Below are 17,500 nucleotides of genomic sequence, written 5' to 3' on the forward strand. Positions count from 1 at the left end.
CCACCTCCACGGTGGTGGAGGGTTCCTGTGCCCGATATAAGATGAGAGAGACAGACAGGTGAGATGCGTGTGTGAAAGTGCTTAGAGGACACAAGCTGCTCTGGTTTGCGTGTAGACTGACTTCATAGATGTGCTGTTGCCTTGACCACAATGATTGTGTGAATGCTATTCTGCAAAGAGCTAATTAGCAGAATACAGTATGTGGCTTCTTAGAGCTAACTGAATGAGAGGCTGCTTATAGCTAGGTAATCATCAGAATATGTGGTTGCTTAGCGCTCAGTCAGTGCTGACTGACTGGATGTGGTGTTGCTTAGCGCTAACTGATTAGCAGACTATGTGGTTGCTTAGCTAACTGATTATGTGGATGCAGTGTTGCTTAGAGCTAACTAATTAGAAGGGGTTGCTTAGCGGTAACAGATTATATGGATGCAGTGTTGCTCAGTCAGTGCTGACTGACTGGATGTGGTGTTGCCTAGCGCTATTTGGATACAGGGTTTCTAAGCCCTTAGTGGATCTGAGCAACATAGCACTAAAGCAGAGCTGCTAAGTCTTACTTGGCCCTTGTGATAAATTTTTATTAATAATAATAATCATTTTCAACAGAGACTATAGTAACTCAATAGAGGTCATACTCACGGCTTTGGGGCTTGAGGGTGGCTCATCTCCCCCCTCGTCTGCCTTAGGAGGAGTTGGCCTTCTGAAACATTGACAACAACAACAACAACATTAATCATCTACAGTAATCAACAATAGTGGGCGCCATCTAGTTTACATGACCAGCTCTGCCATTAGGAAAATGGATTACTTCACAAAGCAAATGAGGATAATAATTGCAATAATAAGCAATTGGGGGGGATTTTCACTGCAATTTTCCACTGTCCTGGAATGACAACTTTCTACCAAACCCAATTAATCAGTGCTGCTCCAGTCCAGTACTGAACCTCATTAGGGTTACCAATCAAAGCTAACATAACATCCGATATGGCCATCAGTTTAGATTAGGGTGACTCTAATGGCTGGAAGTATTATACACATAATAACTTTGAATATATATATATTTTTCCACTTAGCAGTTCAATCTCCCCTGTTTAGTAAACGTGTCTCACCTGAAGTTGGGCATGGTGAAGTTGGGCAAGGAGAAGGTTGGCATGTTGGCGTTGTGCACCATCTCCATGATCTTGGTCTTTCTGTGAGCTGCAAAGATCAGACCGCCTAGGAAGAGGGTGACTAGGGCTGTAACTCCAAGAGCTATGGCTACTGCAAAGAAAAAGAAAGGCCGAGATTAAATTAAGAGAGAGAGAGGAAAATAAAATTAAAAAAGACAATATAGGGATGAGGGGATAAGGTAGAAAAAAAGAGGAAAAATGAGGAAGGAGAGAGAAACCAAAAAAGAGAAAGAGAGAGTTCATATGAGGTGACTGTGGATCTATGTTTATAATTTGATGGTAACCATGACAACCCTGCTCACCTGAGGCTGTTACCACACCGAAGATATTCCTCTCGCAGTAATCTCCCTCCCACTCCAGCGGACATCTGCAACAGAGCACACATGTGAACACGCACACACACACACAAACACACAACACACACACACACACACACACACACACACACACACACACACACCTCAGATAACATTCTACTCACATATTCACTTCAGATAACATTACACAAACACTTAAGATAAAACAACACACGCACACACCTCAAAAAATATAACAAATAACACACACAAATAGGCTAGCACACAACCGCGTCTCAGATTAACACTCCACACACATACACACACCTCTCCAATGTATGTGGCCTTCCAGTCCGCCTTTAATCACTAACGTATCCATCCATCCAATTCATCTATCCATACAGCCATCCATTCTATCTGTCCATCCCATTCATGTGTCTATTGATCAAATCCATGTGTTCACCCATTACTCTATCCACCTAAGTGCATTTATCCTCTTCTTCCTTTCTGATATTTCTGATAGTATATATATATACTGCATGCTCAGTCTATTCTAGGCTTTATTCAAAGCCAACCAGTTACGTACAGAATCCATACATCCAAACATGTATAGGAATCCAATCCAACAGAGGATCCAATTCATCTGTCCATCCATCTATTCATTCGTCCACATTTTTTTTTTATTCTGTCAATGTATGCTCAGCAATACATCCACCCATCTGCTTGTCTGTTTGCAATCACCCACGCACAGACACACCCACCATCATGTCAAAGAAAAGAGCAATCTGTAGTCTGTAGTCTCTGTAGTCACACAGCCATCTTTAGATCAGTGCTGTTATTAGTCTATCTCTATAAATTCTATAATCCATTATTCCATGAATACATTTGGTTGCTTCTCCTATTATTACCTATTGTTCTTTCAAAGAAATAATAAATCTGAATATTGAAAGACAACGGCTATCAATGTGCATTGGTTATGACATCAGCATTTCACATTCCCGGTATGAACCGATAACCAATTGTTTGGCAACACAGAAAATAGTTTTAGGCAAATTTAGACATTGACATGGTCTGAGAAATTGTAAGCAGGCATTTATGGGGACAGCCGTACTTGCAGAGGGCCTTGTTGTCATCAAAGTAGCAGGTTCCTCCATTCTGACAGAAACATGGAGGAGGCATTGTGGGGGGAGGGTCGAAACCTGTTGCATACACACACAGACACACAGACACCACCACACACACACACACACACACACACACACACACACACAGAGACAGAGAGAGAGAGAGAGAAATAGATTACATGCCTTTAGAGACCTTGACAACAGACTGACTGCAGATATGACACACACCACACATGAGACAGATATTCACACTCGTGTGCACACATAAAACATAGCGTGTTACTGTAACGTTCATGCTAATAATGTGTTGGCGAATGTGTTGGAAACAACACAAACTTTGTTGTCCCTATCTGGATACAGAGATGCGTTAACAACAATGCAAGTTGTGTTGTTTTCGACAAGTACTGTGTAGCGAATAACAAAAGCAATGTGTTGGAAACAACTGACACAGAAATGTGTTAAAGAAATGTGTTGTCCCTAGAAAGAAGACAGGAGACAGAAATGTCTTCAAAAAGCAAGTTATGTTGTTTTCCACACATTCGATTTTTTAAGAGTGTATGTGAGAATGTGGTGTGGTGTGCTGGGGAGGCGAGGACACGTACCAGCGTCACACACGGTGTGGCTGCCGGAGCTGAAGCTGGTCCCCTCTGGACAGGCACAGGTGTAGCCTCCCGGCCTCAGCAGACACAGGTGACTACAGGTGCCCTTACAGGGGTTTCTCACTGGCGACAGGAGAGAGAGGGATGAAGAGAGAGAGAGAGAAAGGGGGAGAAGAGGATGAAGAGACAGATGGAATTGGAGGAGAGAAGGAGTGAAGAAAGAGAGAGAGAGAGAGAGAGAGAGGAGAGAGAGAGAGGGAAATTATAGGGGGGATGAAAAGATGAAGAGAAGCAAAATGAAAAAGAGAGTGCAGGAGAGAGAAGAAGGTAAAGAGAGAAAGAGAGAGAGTTACAGAAAGAGAAAGGGGTGAGAGATGGGGAAAGAAGGATGAAGAGAGAGCGATAGGAACAACGAGAGAAATCAATCAATTTGGATGTCAGCATTTTCTAGAAGATTCATTACAGTGATTATCAGGGGCACATCCCTGTGCAGTCAGAGTTATAGCTAATCAAAAGCACTATCAGGGGACCCTCGGCCGGGCCATTCATTATCTGCTTCACTGACAAGTCTATCCTACTGCATGTTCTGGGGTCACAGTGAGTGGTTGGTGCCACAGAGCATAGACCAGAGTCTCTGCTGCTAGCTTTGGGAAATGTGACTCTCTTACATAAATATGTAGGAGGAACACGCCAACTTTTTGGGAAACTAGCTCATTAATTAGCTAAAAGGGAGCTATAGGCTAACCCATTTCCAGTACATTCTGCTAAATTAGGCCAAAGGTGGCACACTGGGTTATTGGACGTACAGAGAAGAGAAGGATATGAGCCATCTTATCTAACTCTGGGATGGAGCTGCAAATGAGCTCATTTATGAAAAAGTTGGCATGATCCTTAAAAGCATATATAAGCAATATGAAACATGACTCAGCACTATTTTGATGACTATGCTCTATTTTCTCTCACCCAATTGCAGCACACTAACTATGTATATAACATACTATAAGACATACTATAACATACTATAAGACATACTATAACATACTATAAGACATACTAAAAGACATACTTGTTCAACTCAGTATACATTGAAACTCCGATATCAACTTCAACCTGTTCATCTCAGTGTACTTCGAACTTTGAAAAGTGTGTTGTTAAACTACAACTAAAAACACATATCCAACTTTGGACAAAGCCTCTGGTCCTCAGAAGCAGAAGCACGCTCACTGTTGATGGAGTTGTATCTCTGCTGCTGGTACACATTGACCTGGGTGAGCCAGGGCCCGGCCGTGAACAGGAGGGTCTTGGCGCTCTTGCCGAACTTGTCCTGGCGGAACACCTCGCCCTTCTCCTGCGTGCTCCAGTACACGTGGTCCTCAAACACACTCACGCTGAAGGGGTTACGCACGTCTGAGGAGGAGGGAGAAGGGGATGGAAACCAAAGCAAGGAAAGGAAAAGACAGAGAGAGAGAGAGAGATTAGAGGGGTAAGAGAAGGAAAAGGGGGCAAGGAGAGAGGGTGACACAGACAGTGACAGGAATAGAAAGACAGAAAGTAAGAGTGATAACAAGAAAGAGAGAAGGGAAGAGAGAGAGAGAGAATAGAAAAGTAGGGAGAAAAATAAACATAATAAAGAAAAAAATCGAAAAAAAAAGACGAAAGTAAATGTGATCGAGAGATAAAGCACAAAAGGGAAAGAAAGTGAGAGAGTTAAATAGAGTGATATGGAAAATGAGAAAAAAAGAGACATCAAGATTCAGAGATGGGAGGGGAGTGAGAATCAGAAAGGAGAGAGAGAAAGAGAAAGTGTGAGTTGTTTGAACAATGGCGACCACACAAAGATGCTGACAGTGAGAGATCTCATCATTGACGTAACATAATGCTTGAGAGGGACGATAGCAAGCCTGGCTGGTTTTGTCCCACCCATTACACCTGCTGAATCAGCCCATGCAGTCTACATGAATTATGGCTCATGGAAACACCTCCTGAGACTGTGTGGTTTAACATGCAGAAAACATCTTAGCTTAGCGACCAAAACAAGCACAACCATTCATTGTTTTTCTGTTTTGCCTTATTATTTAAAAATATACCTTTATTGATTTTTTGTAGATTCCTCTAACCAAACACAGTGTAGGTGATGACTATGAGCTACACAGTTCTTTGCAGGGAGTCAAACACCTAACCTGGGCATATTAGTTTACCAGTAAGTGCTACGCTAACACAAAATCATAAAGAGCATGGTGCAGATGGATTAACAACAGCTAACTTTCATTTCACAATCACTTCAAAATAAGGCAGTAAAGAAAGAGCAGAATACTGTATGCTGTGACAATGACATGGTCAAATCTCTTATTTCAAAATGTAAAATGTAATGTAATGTAAAATATATTCTCTGCCTTAGAGGCCTCACCTATGAACAGAGCAATGCGGCGATCTTCTCCTGTGGGGAGCACGGACTCAATGCGGCTCTCCTTGGTGTCGGACCAGTACAGGCGGTCGTTGTTGGTGAAGTCGATTGACAGTCCGGTGGGCCAGCCCAAACCGCTGTCTACTAGAACCTTCCGCTGTTGGCCGTCCATCCAGGAGCTCTCGATGCGGGGAGCCTCGCCGTTGTCCACCCAGAAGAGCAGCCTAAAGACAGCCAGAAACATCATCTTCATACATATTCACGGAATGAGACTAAAGGCGCTTTTATACCTATTTTGTTCCAAATCATGGGCTGAATCGATATCATTTTTTTCCATTGTCCCTGGGTTCGCTTTGTGTTCCCATGGCAACATTTAGAGCGAAACAAATTATGTAAACAAGCCCACATGAGATTAAATCTATCTACCCAGAACCCAACACTGTCCAATTCTAATTTTAACCAGTTCTCCAGTAGGGGGCACCCTCTCCCAGTATGACCTCTCACCCCAGTCGTGGATTGACAGCCACGGCACCTGGTTCTCCCAGGTCTGTCTTGACCAGATGCTTCCTGTAGCGCCCGTCCAGCAGGGCCACCTCCAGACGCTTGATCTGTGAGTCGGCCCAGTACAGGTTCCTGCAGGGACACAGATGTTCAAACAGAGGTTTAATAATGCATAATGGCTGCCGTGCATCACCCAGGTGGGTGCTACACATTGGACATTGGTGGTGGTTAGTGAGGTCCCCTTTCACTGTGAAGTGCTTTGGGTGCCTTGAAAAGCACTAATGCAAAGTGTTGTTGTAAAGAGAGGTTGTGATCTGGCCACAGGAGGATATTTGAGAAGTGTAGTTACACACACACATAGACACACACACACACACACACACACACACACACACAAAAGAAGCAACATAGGATGAAAGGGAAAAAATGGGGAAATTCATGACCAATGGAGGTGGTCTTACAGGGTAATGAAAATCCATGACGTCCACACTAAATGTAAACTTGTGTGATAAGGTCTGTTTACTATGCCTGCAACCACATGATGAGACGGATTTATAAATACACTGAGTAATACTGACCGATCAAGTTTATATGATGGTCATGAGACGTCACATGATCACTCAGACAGACACACATGCACCCATACTGCATTAGAATGTGGTCCTGTCATGCTATCCCATAATAAGGCCACTCATCAGTGCATTGTGTATTCCATGTACCTGCCGACCCAGTCCACTGCTATCCCATAGGGCTTTACGATGTATTTGATGTCCAAGGTGACAGCGGCGGCGATGTTGTTGCTCTGGTCATCTACGACGGGCAGGTAGGCTCTTCTCAGGGCGCCAGCCTCAGAGCCTTTCCCCTCCACAGTGAAATACACCATACCTGCAGCACGGGAGAGAGACTGGCCCGTCAGTATGGGTTGTGCAGGATAGTCTGCTTTGTGTACTTATTTATAATGACATTTAGCGGTGTTGACATGACACACACACACACATGTACACACATACACCAGTATGTGTGTATGTATCTGTGTGTGTATGTTTGTGTGTGTGTGTATGTGTGTGTGTGTGTGTGTGTCTGTGTGTGTGCATGTATGTATGTATGTGTATATGTGTGTATGTGTGTTTTGTGTGTGTGTGTGTGTGTGTGCGTGTGTGTCTGTGTGTGTGCATGTATGTATGTATAGGCCCTTTCACACTGGCAAAATCGCCGCGATTTTATGTACCAGAATCGCGGAACGACTGTCCCTTTCACATAGACCGAGGCGGAACGGCGGGACAAAGTGTCTCGCCAAATTTACTACCAAACCCCTAGACATTTTGCGAAGTTTTTCGTTTCCGCCACCAGTGTGAATGGGTCAAGGCGGAAAGGGGAATCTGGGCGGGCATTTCAATGCTATGTCCAGTCCACCACAGGAGATTGCAAATAAATCTAACTGAGCAGCAATAGCAGAGACAGCACATTATGTCAATCTATAAATTCACAAAGTCTCCAGTCATTCAATGCCTGCTAGAGTTGACTGTAGCTTGGAATGCAATCCATAATAGGCTATCCTAAAATCCAGCGATAAAACAATTGCGTGAACTCATGAGCGTCTGTCTGCCCTATATGTATATCCTCTGATTGTAATGCTTACAGATATCTAGGCGATATTTGTAACATTTATTTTGTATTTGGCCTGTTATAAAATCATGTAGACTTATTGAACAAGGAACACATTAGGAACCGCAAAGTTGCAGATATGCATAAAGACATTGCTGCAAATTTAAAACCGGATTACTCTGGAATGGCTAACTGTGCAGGGGAATGCTTTAGGCTACACCTTTATGTTCGGTAAGGTCTGCTCTTTCGTGTGATACATGTGATGTCTGTGATGAATAGGCTACTTCGCAAGTAGTTCAGCAAATTTGTGTGGGACAGAAATACCTTTACAGAGCAGCAGTTCTGGCCATATCGGCTCTGGCTCACATGATGTAGCCTACTGCTTTAAATGTTATCGCTTCACTACCCAACACGAACAAGAAAGAAAATAAAACAGAAACCAATGTGCTTATGTCATGATTTCCGATTTGCTCCAGGCCTAGAGAAAAAGACAGCTATGGTAACCTAACAATTAGGATTTGCTTTGCCTACACTGCTGTTTGGTTGTCCCAAACTTTGAGGCGATCCATACCGTGATTAACTGAATCTTATCAACCCGAACTGCGATGTTGAGGACAGGATGCAATACCTAATAATCTCACTTCCTTTGGCATAACTGCTAACAGTGCGCCTAGGCCTACTGTTAAACACCTGAAAAATATTAAGCTGCTGTTTTCTTTTCACGAAAGCACTAGGCCTGGCCCACGCGACATAAGGCCTGCTCACGACTATCACTCTACACCCCCTGTTGCACGTCACAATTTAATTTACTATAGCTGATCCTGCCTCCTGGCTCCTCAAAATGCCGCGATCATGTGAACAGATCAGCAGGCGGCAAATTTTCACCTCGCCAGACAGAAAAAAGACGGCAAAAGATCGTCCCCTTCCCATAAAATTTAGCGGGATCTCTGTGTGAAAAGGCCTTATGTGTATATGTGTGTGTGTGTGTGTGTGTGTGTGTGTGTGTGTGTGTGTCTGTGTCTGTGTGTGTGTGCATGTATGTATGTATGTGTGTGTGTGTGTGTGTGTGTGTGTGTGCGTGTGTGTGTGTGTGTGTGTGTGTGTGTGTCTGTGTGTGTGTGGTGTGTGTGTGTGAGAGTGTGTGGTGTGTGTGTGTGTGTGTTCCTACTAAGGCCTGTGTTATTGTGGTCCCAGTCGTAGTCCAGGGCCATGATGCGCTCCTGCTCCTCCAGGAAGTTGTGGTACTGCTCCGTCTGCAGGTTGAACCGCCGGATACGGATGTTCTCAGGGAGCAACAGCAGAGGCCCCGGACCTGAGATAGAGAGAGAGAGAGGGGGGGGGGGAGAAAGAGAGAGAGAGAGAGAGAAGAGAGAGAGGGACAAAGTAAGGAAGAGAAAAAAAGAGAGGAAGAGAGTGTGTATGACAGTAAAAGAGAGAGAGAGAGATAGAGGGGAGACAAAGAGGAGAGCAACCATCATATAATACTGTAAACACAGAAACTCTAGCTGACAAAGTGTGAGAGTGCGGTTGATGCATCTTCAGCCAGTTCCTCCGTGACTCATTTCTATTGATGTTTGTTGTGCTGCACCAACACAAATAAATAAACAAACAAACAAACAAACAAACTAAGTGTTTCGCTGTCTCACCTTCAGCTTCACAGCTCCCAGTGCCCACCTTACGATAGCCAGAGGCACACTCACAGTCGTACCCGCCTTTGGTGTTCTTACACGCCTGGGGGCACGTGCCAAAGACCCCACACTCATCGACATCTGAGGGAGGGAGAGATTAAGGGGAGATATGAATAACAAAACAAACAAAACCATAACAAAACCAGCACAGCATGTGAGTTGCACAGTACATTATTTCCACATTTATTACAGTAAGATCATATTTGTATGCCCATTTGCTGTGTGTGTGAGAAAGAGAAAGAGTGAGAAAAGGAGAGAGAGTTTTATTAGTAGTATTATTATACTATTGGATCATTCTATCATTTACTATAATGCTAAAATATTAATATCACTAGTTTATCTTAATCTATTTACATTAGTGTTATGTTATCTAAGTTAATATGTTCATATCCCTGTTCATAAAGCTTTTCAAATTGAAAATATATTGAAATCGAGAGAAAGAGAGATAGAGATAGAATGAGAGTGTGTGTGCGTGTGTGTGTGTGTGTGTGACTCGACTGTCCCACCGTTGCAGTTGAAGGTGCTGTCGGGGTTCACGGTATAGCCTGGCCTGCAGGAGCAGATGAAGCCGGTGCCGTTCAGGTTGGTGCAGTCATGCTCACACAGCTTCTCCTCACACGTGCGGTCATGCCCAAAATCTGACCCAGACAGCAGGAGCAGTCCAAAGTGTGAGATGAAAATATGGAAGGCGTGTGTGTGTGTGTGTGAGTGTGTGTGTGTGTGTACTGTATGTCCAGTATATGTGTGTGTGTGCGTGCGTGTGTGTGTGTGTACTGTATGTCCATTATATGTGTATGTGTGTGTGTGTGTGTGTGTGTGTGTGTGTGTACTGTATATCCAGTATATGTGTGTGTGTGCGTGCGTGTGTACTGTATGTCCATAATGTGTGTGTGTGCGTGTGCAGCGTGTGTGTGTGTGTGTGTGTGTGTGTGTGTGTGTGCACTCACTGCAGCCCATCTCATCTGTCAGGTCTCCGCAGTTGTCGTTGAAGTCGCATACGTAGGGCAGGGCCACACAGCGGCCGTTGGTGCACTTAAACTGCTCCGTGGTGCACGGGGCCAGGGTCGGCTCCTGACCTGCACACACACACATTAGTGCGCACAAACCACAGAGACGGGTTTTTATGAAGTTGACCAGTTTTGGATGAAAAAAAAAAAAGTTTCTGCAGACAATGCTAATGTTCCTGTATATTCTTATTCAATGATTAAATTACATGTCAAGGTAAGTTTAATAATAGTACATTTTATACACATGGGCAATTCAATGTGCTTTTTATAAATATATTAAGAAAAAACTCGGTCGCCGCACACTCTATTTCTTTTTCCTTTTATTTTCAACCCGGAAAAAGGGAAAAGAGATAGAGTGTGCGGCGACCAAGTTTTTCTTAGTTTATTTTCCCTTGCCAGCACCTCGGAGGGTATGCATTCTTTTCGTTATTTACACGCTTTTTATAAATATAGGCAAAAGAACAGTTCATAATAACAATCAATGTCTTCAATAATGCACTACCACTCTAATACTGTGCTGACACTACATAATATGCTATGCTAACAGTAGGGTTCTCCCAGATGTGTGTTCTAAAAGAGGGGTTCCTCACAGTTCTCCTCCTTCTCATCACTGCCGTCTCCACAGTCGTCTCTCTGGTTGCACATGAGGCCTGAGTAGATGCAGTAGCCGTTGTCACAGCGGAACTTGGCCGGCATCTCACAGGTGATGTTGACTAAAAACAGAAAACGAACTCAGAGTCCATAAACGTGACACGAAACATAGCGCTCATCCATAAACGAGGGAAACATAGCGCTCATCTAACATACCTAAAACTAGTGACAGGCCAGATTTCTTATGTCACTATGAGGGACGGATGGAACACTAACTAAATGAGGCTCTAACGCAGTGTGGTTCTATTGCATTGCCCATAGGAATGACCACTGACACAAGAATGGCCCAGATATTTCTTACAGAGTGTCGTAAATAAATAAATCGTATGGTAGTGAGTTCCTTCGTTTCAGTGTTTCTGTTCTGGGCTTATCTAAAGTATGTAACAGTTATTTTATCAACTTCTACAGTAAATGACTGTAGGGAATGTCTCAAAAGGACTGCATTCCTGTGTTCCCTAATAGCATGTGTGTGTTAGTAAATGTCATTGTCACACAATGTTTATTTCACAGCAAATAATATTTGATCTCTGACATGTATTTTAGGGGTTCGGAGTTCCCTGCCTGGTAGATCCACTTACAGCACAGGCTGAGCTCCTCGTCGGATCGGTCCCCGCAGTCGTCAAAGCCGTCGCACACCCAGGTCTGGCCCACACACAGATGGTTCTTACACTGGAACTGGTGCTCTGGGCACCAGCGGCCCCCTGGGAAACGCGTGGCTGGAGGTCGTACGGAGTGGGAGAGAGGATAAAAATAATATAATGATATGCGCATTACTGTAATTTGCCCTAACAAAGATAGCAATCATTTTGCAGGACTGTTTCAATAATTTGTGTTTGTGTGGGTGTAAAAGGCATCAAAGCAGCCATATTAGGCATAATGCAGCCATATTACATTGTTTACAGACATGATGGTCCAGTTGTATAAAAAAGACATTTTATGTATATGTTGTAACTGTGAAAGCTGCTGCGATACTGTGCTGTACAGTAGTGATTAAGCTAAAAGGATTGGTATGTGTGATGTTTAAACAACATCATCATCAACTGAGAATGAACCAGGTCTATCTGACAAATGTGAATTAAATGGTACTTTTATAAAATAACATTATATTATTTATGAAATAATATCTAAAAATAACTGTGTCTTTCTGAAAAGGCCACTAGCAAGTTCTCCGTCTCGATTGATCTTTTGCTCCAGCAGGTGAAGAGAGTGTCGTTGTGTCTTAAAGGAACACATCGCTCGATGGTGTTTTATGCCCCCAACGTCATCTTCCAGGCAGCGCTGCCACCGTCGACTTAAAGGCACCTTATCCTAAACCCAACCCTAACCTTAACCCATGCCTAACCATAGCGCCTTCCAGGCAGCGCTGCCTTGAAGACAACATTGGGGGCACACATTGTAATCGTGCAATTTGTAATGTTTTGCTTGGACGTGCGCTGGTGTGCGTTCATGGATGATGGGTGCACCCGCTAATATGACTGTTGACAATGCGCTCTTAAAATAACATATAAACAACTCGCCATAGACTTCTGACCAGGTGTACAATAGCGATTTTTAGACAATGCGCTTGGTCACTCCCTAGGTTGTTAAATGCCACACCCCTGGGCGCATTGTTTAAAAAATAAACGTGCAAAATAAGGAATTAAACTTTGCGCCGGGTGGAAAACGAGTTTTACGCCATGCGCCAGAGTACAAAATACAGCCCCAAGAAACGAACACACCACTAGGGCAGATTGATTTGCACGCAGCACCTAAAAACCCCCGGTGGTGCTGCGCCTGAATGAGAATGTAGGTATGTATCTAACTCTGGGGGAGACTGCCAATAAGCTAATTTCCCAAAATGTTGGCGTGTTCCTTTAATGCATTCCCTGAGACACTCACGACACGTGGTTTCATCTGAGAAGTCCAGGCAGTCCGCACGGCCATCGCACTTGAGCACCGCAGGAATGCAGTGGCCGGACAGACACTGGAAGGAGTCAGGGCGACACGTCTTCAACTCTGAGAAGACAAAGATGAACATGGATTGTCTTTTCAGCTATCTCATAAAATTATAGTATGTATTGAACTAAAAATATGAGCAGGCTTTGTAATGAAGGATACTTATCAAGCATATTTTAATTAATTGTTCATTTGTTGTTTGTAATTGTTAATGTTTAATACTAATTACAATATACACTATTCAAAAATATGGTATAATTAGTATCATATTTTTACAAACAAGTGGGCGGACAACAGGCTCGTGATGTACGTGGAAATGTGACTCACCGCAGTCCCGCTCGTCAGAATTGTCCCCACAGTCGTTGTCATGGTCACACACCCAGGCACCTGGGATGCACTGCTGGTTGTCACAACGATACTCGCTCTCAGAGCATTCTCGAGGCACTGTGGAGGCAAACACAAGCGCACACAACACACACACACACACACACACACACACACACACACACACACACACACACACACACACACGCATAAACAGCTGAGAAGGTGGACTTTCAATGTACTTCACAACCATGACCATCATGTCTGATATCAAAAAGTCCATTCAGTCTATGAGGGTTAGAGCAGGCAAAGTACCCAAAACAGCAGCAGGGTTCTGTTCAAGCCAAACAATCACCACAAATAAAACTATTCGGTCAATCTGGGAATTAAATGGGGACACACAAAGCCACACTTCATCCATATTGATGAGTTAGCCTTCTGCTGTTCTTTTTGTGGCTAGCTGTAGATAGCTACAAGACAGATGGACAGACGCTAAATGACTTTGCTGCAACTGGGTCAAACCCCAGGCTAATGAAACATCTAGCAAGGCATCAGTATGTAGGTTAGTCTCTGATCTGAAGAATCATCTGGAAGGAAGTCCCAAGAAGGTCAGTCAGAACTAGGTTACAATCTGTAACCTAGAGACAGAGTTCCGATGCAGAGAAATCCGATTGGGTCTTAGATTCTGAGCTGCAGCAGACCAACACTTTAGCTCAATAACTCGTACACTTACTTTAAAACAATGTAGCTGCAGTAAGTAACTATTAGGTTCAAATGTGCTAGAAGAGGATTTGTTGTGAGGCTCCATTAGACTTGTGACTGTGACTTACCGCAGTCTCTTTCATCAGAGCCATCACCACAGTCGTTTCTGCCATCACATTTCCAGCGAATGGGAACACAGCGGTGATTGTCACAGCGAAAATCGCCCGAGGGGTCACAGGTCAGAGCAGCTGTGGGTCAAAAATTAATTAGGATACATGCCAACAAAGGCGTATATCCCATTTAAATTAAGTACATTTCACCTGTATACAGTAAAATATAGTGCTTCTAGTAAAACAGAAACACTTGGTCCAAAGGTGTAATGAAGGTCCTGGAAATGTCCTGTGATCAGAGCTGATATTTTGTACGCAAATACATTTTACACTATTATTGATTGCCACAAGTCAATTCGATTTTAGAATTGAATTAGAATTAGTGTGTCTGTATGTGTGTGTGTGCGTGTGAAGTGAGTAGAGTGGTGGCAGGTGAGCTCACCGCAGTCCTGCTCGTCACTGTTGTCGATGCAGTCATTGGCGCCATCACACACGGCCCACTGGGGTATGCAGCGGTAGTTGCTCTTACAGGAGAACTCGGTGTCTGCATCACACTTATAGTCTGGCCCCACTGCAAAGAGAGAGAGAGGGAAAGAGAGAGGTGGAGAGAGAGAGAGAGGGAGAGAGAGAGAGGTGGGGAGAGAGGGGGGGTAGAATATTGGGATGTGAGATGAGGGAGAGAGAGATGTAGAACAACAAAAGAGGGAGATTAAAATGCTTAAAATGAGAGGAAACAGAGTCAGATAGAGAGAGAAAGTGTGCCTTTGGCGCGTTCAAGACAACTGGATCCCAACAGAATTCTACCCATAGTCTTTAACCCCTGACCCCAACTCACTGCACTGGTCAAGGGGCTCGTCCGAGTGGTCCCCGCAGTCGTCTTGGGCGTCACATACGTAGTTGGCAGGGATGCAGTGGCCGTCCTTGCACTGGAACTGGTTCGGCTTGCACGTCTTCTGGGCACAGGTGTCCGCGTCCTCGTCGCTGCCATCCGTGCAGTCCGTCACGCCGTCGCAGTGCCATGACACCGGGATGCACTGCTTGTTCTTGCACTGGAACTGGTTGTCCTGGCAACGGTGGTCACCTGTGACAGAACATTTAAGAAAAGTAAGATTTCGTCTGGTAAAAATGATTGGAGGTTTTCAGATAATAATGTAACACATGTAGAAACACAAGAGAAAGATATTTTTTTCGAATACTAGTTGTAACAGTTTCTAATACTTTAACTGTAAATATTATGAATATGTAAATGATGTGGTCATATTTGCCTGAAAGAGAGTAAGAGAGGGAATATAAAACAAAACGAAGTAACAAGAAAAAAAACAGGAAGTGATGTCGCTCATACTGCAGAGTGCAGGGTCCTCATCAGACCCATCGGGACAGTCAGGGTCGGCATCACACAGGAAGTTGGGGTAGGTGCAGTTCCCGTCCTGACACTGGAACCGACCAATGGGGCAGAGGCGGGGCGGGCACGTCTCCGGTTCGTCTGACCCGTCACCACAGTCAGACTGGCCGTCACACTTCCACCAGATAGGAACACACCTGCAGGAGAGGAGGGGGGGAAAGAGAGGAGGAGGAAGAAAGGAAGAGAGAGGGAAAAGAAAGAGGAGAGAATGAAAGGATGAAAGCTGTGCGGCTGGAGAAGTTCAATCTCAGATGGGCAAGAGCAAAATAAATTGGTAAGCTGGGGTCAGATAGGTCTGCGTCCCATTTAAGACGAATGTAACGCACACCAAGGACTGTTGGTGAGGTGCTGGCCACTGGTAAGTATTGTATGGAACCAGAGTGTGCTACCCTCTCTGTGCATCCCATAATATTTATTCCTGCATGCGCTCCTGACCCCTTCTCACCTCTCGTTGTCTCCGCAGCGGAACTGCGTGCTGGAGCAGTCGGCCACACACTGGATCTTGAAGCCCACGGCCAGGCCGATGAAGTGGTCAGGGCACTCGCAGGTTGCCCCCTGGCCCCCCGGCCGGATCAGACACAGGTGGCTACAGGTGAGCTCGTGGTTATTGCACGGGTTCTCACCTGGGGATGAGAAACACAAAACACTTCAAGGGGAATTCTGGTGATTTTCACATAGATCTCGAGCTCACCGAGTGCTGTCAGTACGAAAAAAATGAAAACAATCGGTTTTACCTAGCTTGAGTTTTTGTAGCCAGCAGTTAAGGTAGCTAGGCAGCTACAGCGCTACACTCTGGGGGCATGAACATGGAGGCTCACAAACATGCCCCCAGAGTGTAGCACTATGTAAAAAGTTGCCGGAATTCCCCATGAAGGAACACTCCCTCATCATTTATACCTTACAACTGCAATTCCTTTTTAGAGAAAATGTATCAGTAACCTTAAAATTGATAAAGAAAACCACCAGATCTGTATACCACCAAGTTTTAATTAATCAGTTTTTTAATTAAAGTAGTTTACTGTATCCTTAAGCAATAATGATGCAACTTGATACACAATTGAAAGGTATTATTTACCATACTATAGTACTGATGTATTGATTATTAAATGAAAAGTTGTTCGTACTGCGTGGCTGTCGGTAGGGGTGGTATACATGAATGTCGTACGGCCGGTGCGTGTTGTTGCCCATGACGACTCGATCAGCGCCGGTGTACTTGTGGGCCCTCTCCACAGTGTGAGTGTTCCAGTCTGTCCAGAACACTGTGTCCTCAAACAGGGTCACTGCGAAGGGGTGAGGCAGCGAACCCGCTATGGCCCGGTGGCGGTTCTGTCCGTCCATGTCAGCATAACTGTGAGAGAATAATCCGGAATGTTTCAGAGAGGGAAGCCTCTACTGCTGCATACAGAAGATTGTCAACAGGGAAAGCATCATGTCTGTACAACAAGATGTCAACTCAATAAACAGACAGATGTTGTTTTTATGCAAGCTGAGATTGTGTAATATTGTCAGTGAGAATATGTGTAACACACTTTATTTCAATCATTGTGCTTGAAATATGTGCATTGTGCAACTGAAGTAAAAAAAATTGCCAGTAAACGTATACTAGACCACACTCATTCATACAGTACTCACACAGAGCACCCATACAATGCACAAAATCATTGAAAACATAAAATGCCATTATGAACTATTACTATAATGCTGACATGGACTGAAAAATCACACTAAAATCAGAGTGCTTACTCCAGGAAGCCGAGATGGGAGTCGGCGAAGAAGATCTTATTGGTGGTGTAGTCGATGGTCAGTGCGTTAGGCCACTCCAGTTTGGTGGTGATGAGTGCGGAGGCATTGGTACCATCCATACCAACTCTGCCAATGTAAGGAGTGTGTCCCCAGTCTGTCCAGTACAACCATCTAGCAAAGCCAAGGAAAAGATAGAATTAAAGTATTTTTATATATAAACAGTAGTTTACATATGTTCACAGT

At 44.1% G+C, this 17,500-nt stretch overlaps 1 protein-coding gene across 1 annotated transcript in view; it reads right to left on the reverse strand.

The window, feature by feature from the left end:
• Window positions 1–17,500, reverse strand: part of lrp2b (low density lipoprotein receptor-related protein 2b) — a gene marked incomplete at its 3' end in the record, with an annotated part of 66,824 nt that overhangs the window by 826 nt on the left and 48,498 nt on the right. Inside the window, exons 52-76 of the mRNA XM_048234043.1 lie at window positions 17,258–17,428; window positions 16,639–16,862; window positions 15,960–16,137; window positions 15,455–15,651; window positions 14,948–15,193; window positions 14,555–14,683; window positions 14,131–14,250; window positions 13,304–13,420; window positions 12,920–13,036; window positions 11,620–11,757; window positions 10,981–11,103; window positions 10,331–10,459; window positions 9,890–10,021; window positions 9,342–9,464; window positions 8,864–9,007; window positions 6,810–6,975; window positions 6,094–6,222; window positions 5,593–5,813; window positions 4,410–4,592; window positions 3,189–3,308; window positions 2,574–2,661; window positions 1,469–1,533; window positions 1,107–1,257; window positions 637–697; window positions 1–25 (exon numbers count right to left, since the gene is read on the reverse strand). The exon at window positions 1–25 is cut by the window's left edge and continues 113 nt beyond it. Of these exons, the coding sequence (XP_048090000.1) occupies window positions 1–25; window positions 637–697; window positions 1,107–1,257; window positions 1,469–1,533; window positions 2,574–2,661; window positions 3,189–3,308; window positions 4,410–4,592; window positions 5,593–5,813; window positions 6,094–6,222; window positions 6,810–6,975; window positions 8,864–9,007; window positions 9,342–9,464; window positions 9,890–10,021; window positions 10,331–10,459; window positions 10,981–11,103; window positions 11,620–11,757; window positions 12,920–13,036; window positions 13,304–13,420; window positions 14,131–14,250; window positions 14,555–14,683; window positions 14,948–15,193; window positions 15,455–15,651; window positions 15,960–16,137; window positions 16,639–16,862; window positions 17,258–17,428 (3,497 nt within the window). The remainder of the gene's footprint in view (window positions 26–636; window positions 698–1,106; window positions 1,258–1,468; window positions 1,534–2,573; window positions 2,662–3,188; window positions 3,309–4,409; window positions 4,593–5,592; window positions 5,814–6,093; window positions 6,223–6,809; window positions 6,976–8,863; window positions 9,008–9,341; window positions 9,465–9,889; window positions 10,022–10,330; window positions 10,460–10,980; window positions 11,104–11,619; window positions 11,758–12,919; window positions 13,037–13,303; window positions 13,421–14,130; window positions 14,251–14,554; window positions 14,684–14,947; window positions 15,194–15,454; window positions 15,652–15,959; window positions 16,138–16,638; window positions 16,863–17,257; window positions 17,429–17,500) is intronic.

The sequence above is a fragment of the Alosa alosa genome, chromosome 22 (genome assembly GCF_017589495.1).
Source record: "Alosa alosa isolate M-15738 ecotype Scorff River chromosome 22, AALO_Geno_1.1, whole genome shotgun sequence".
Taxonomy (NCBI): domain Eukaryota; kingdom Metazoa; phylum Chordata; class Actinopteri; order Clupeiformes; family Clupeidae; genus Alosa; species Alosa alosa.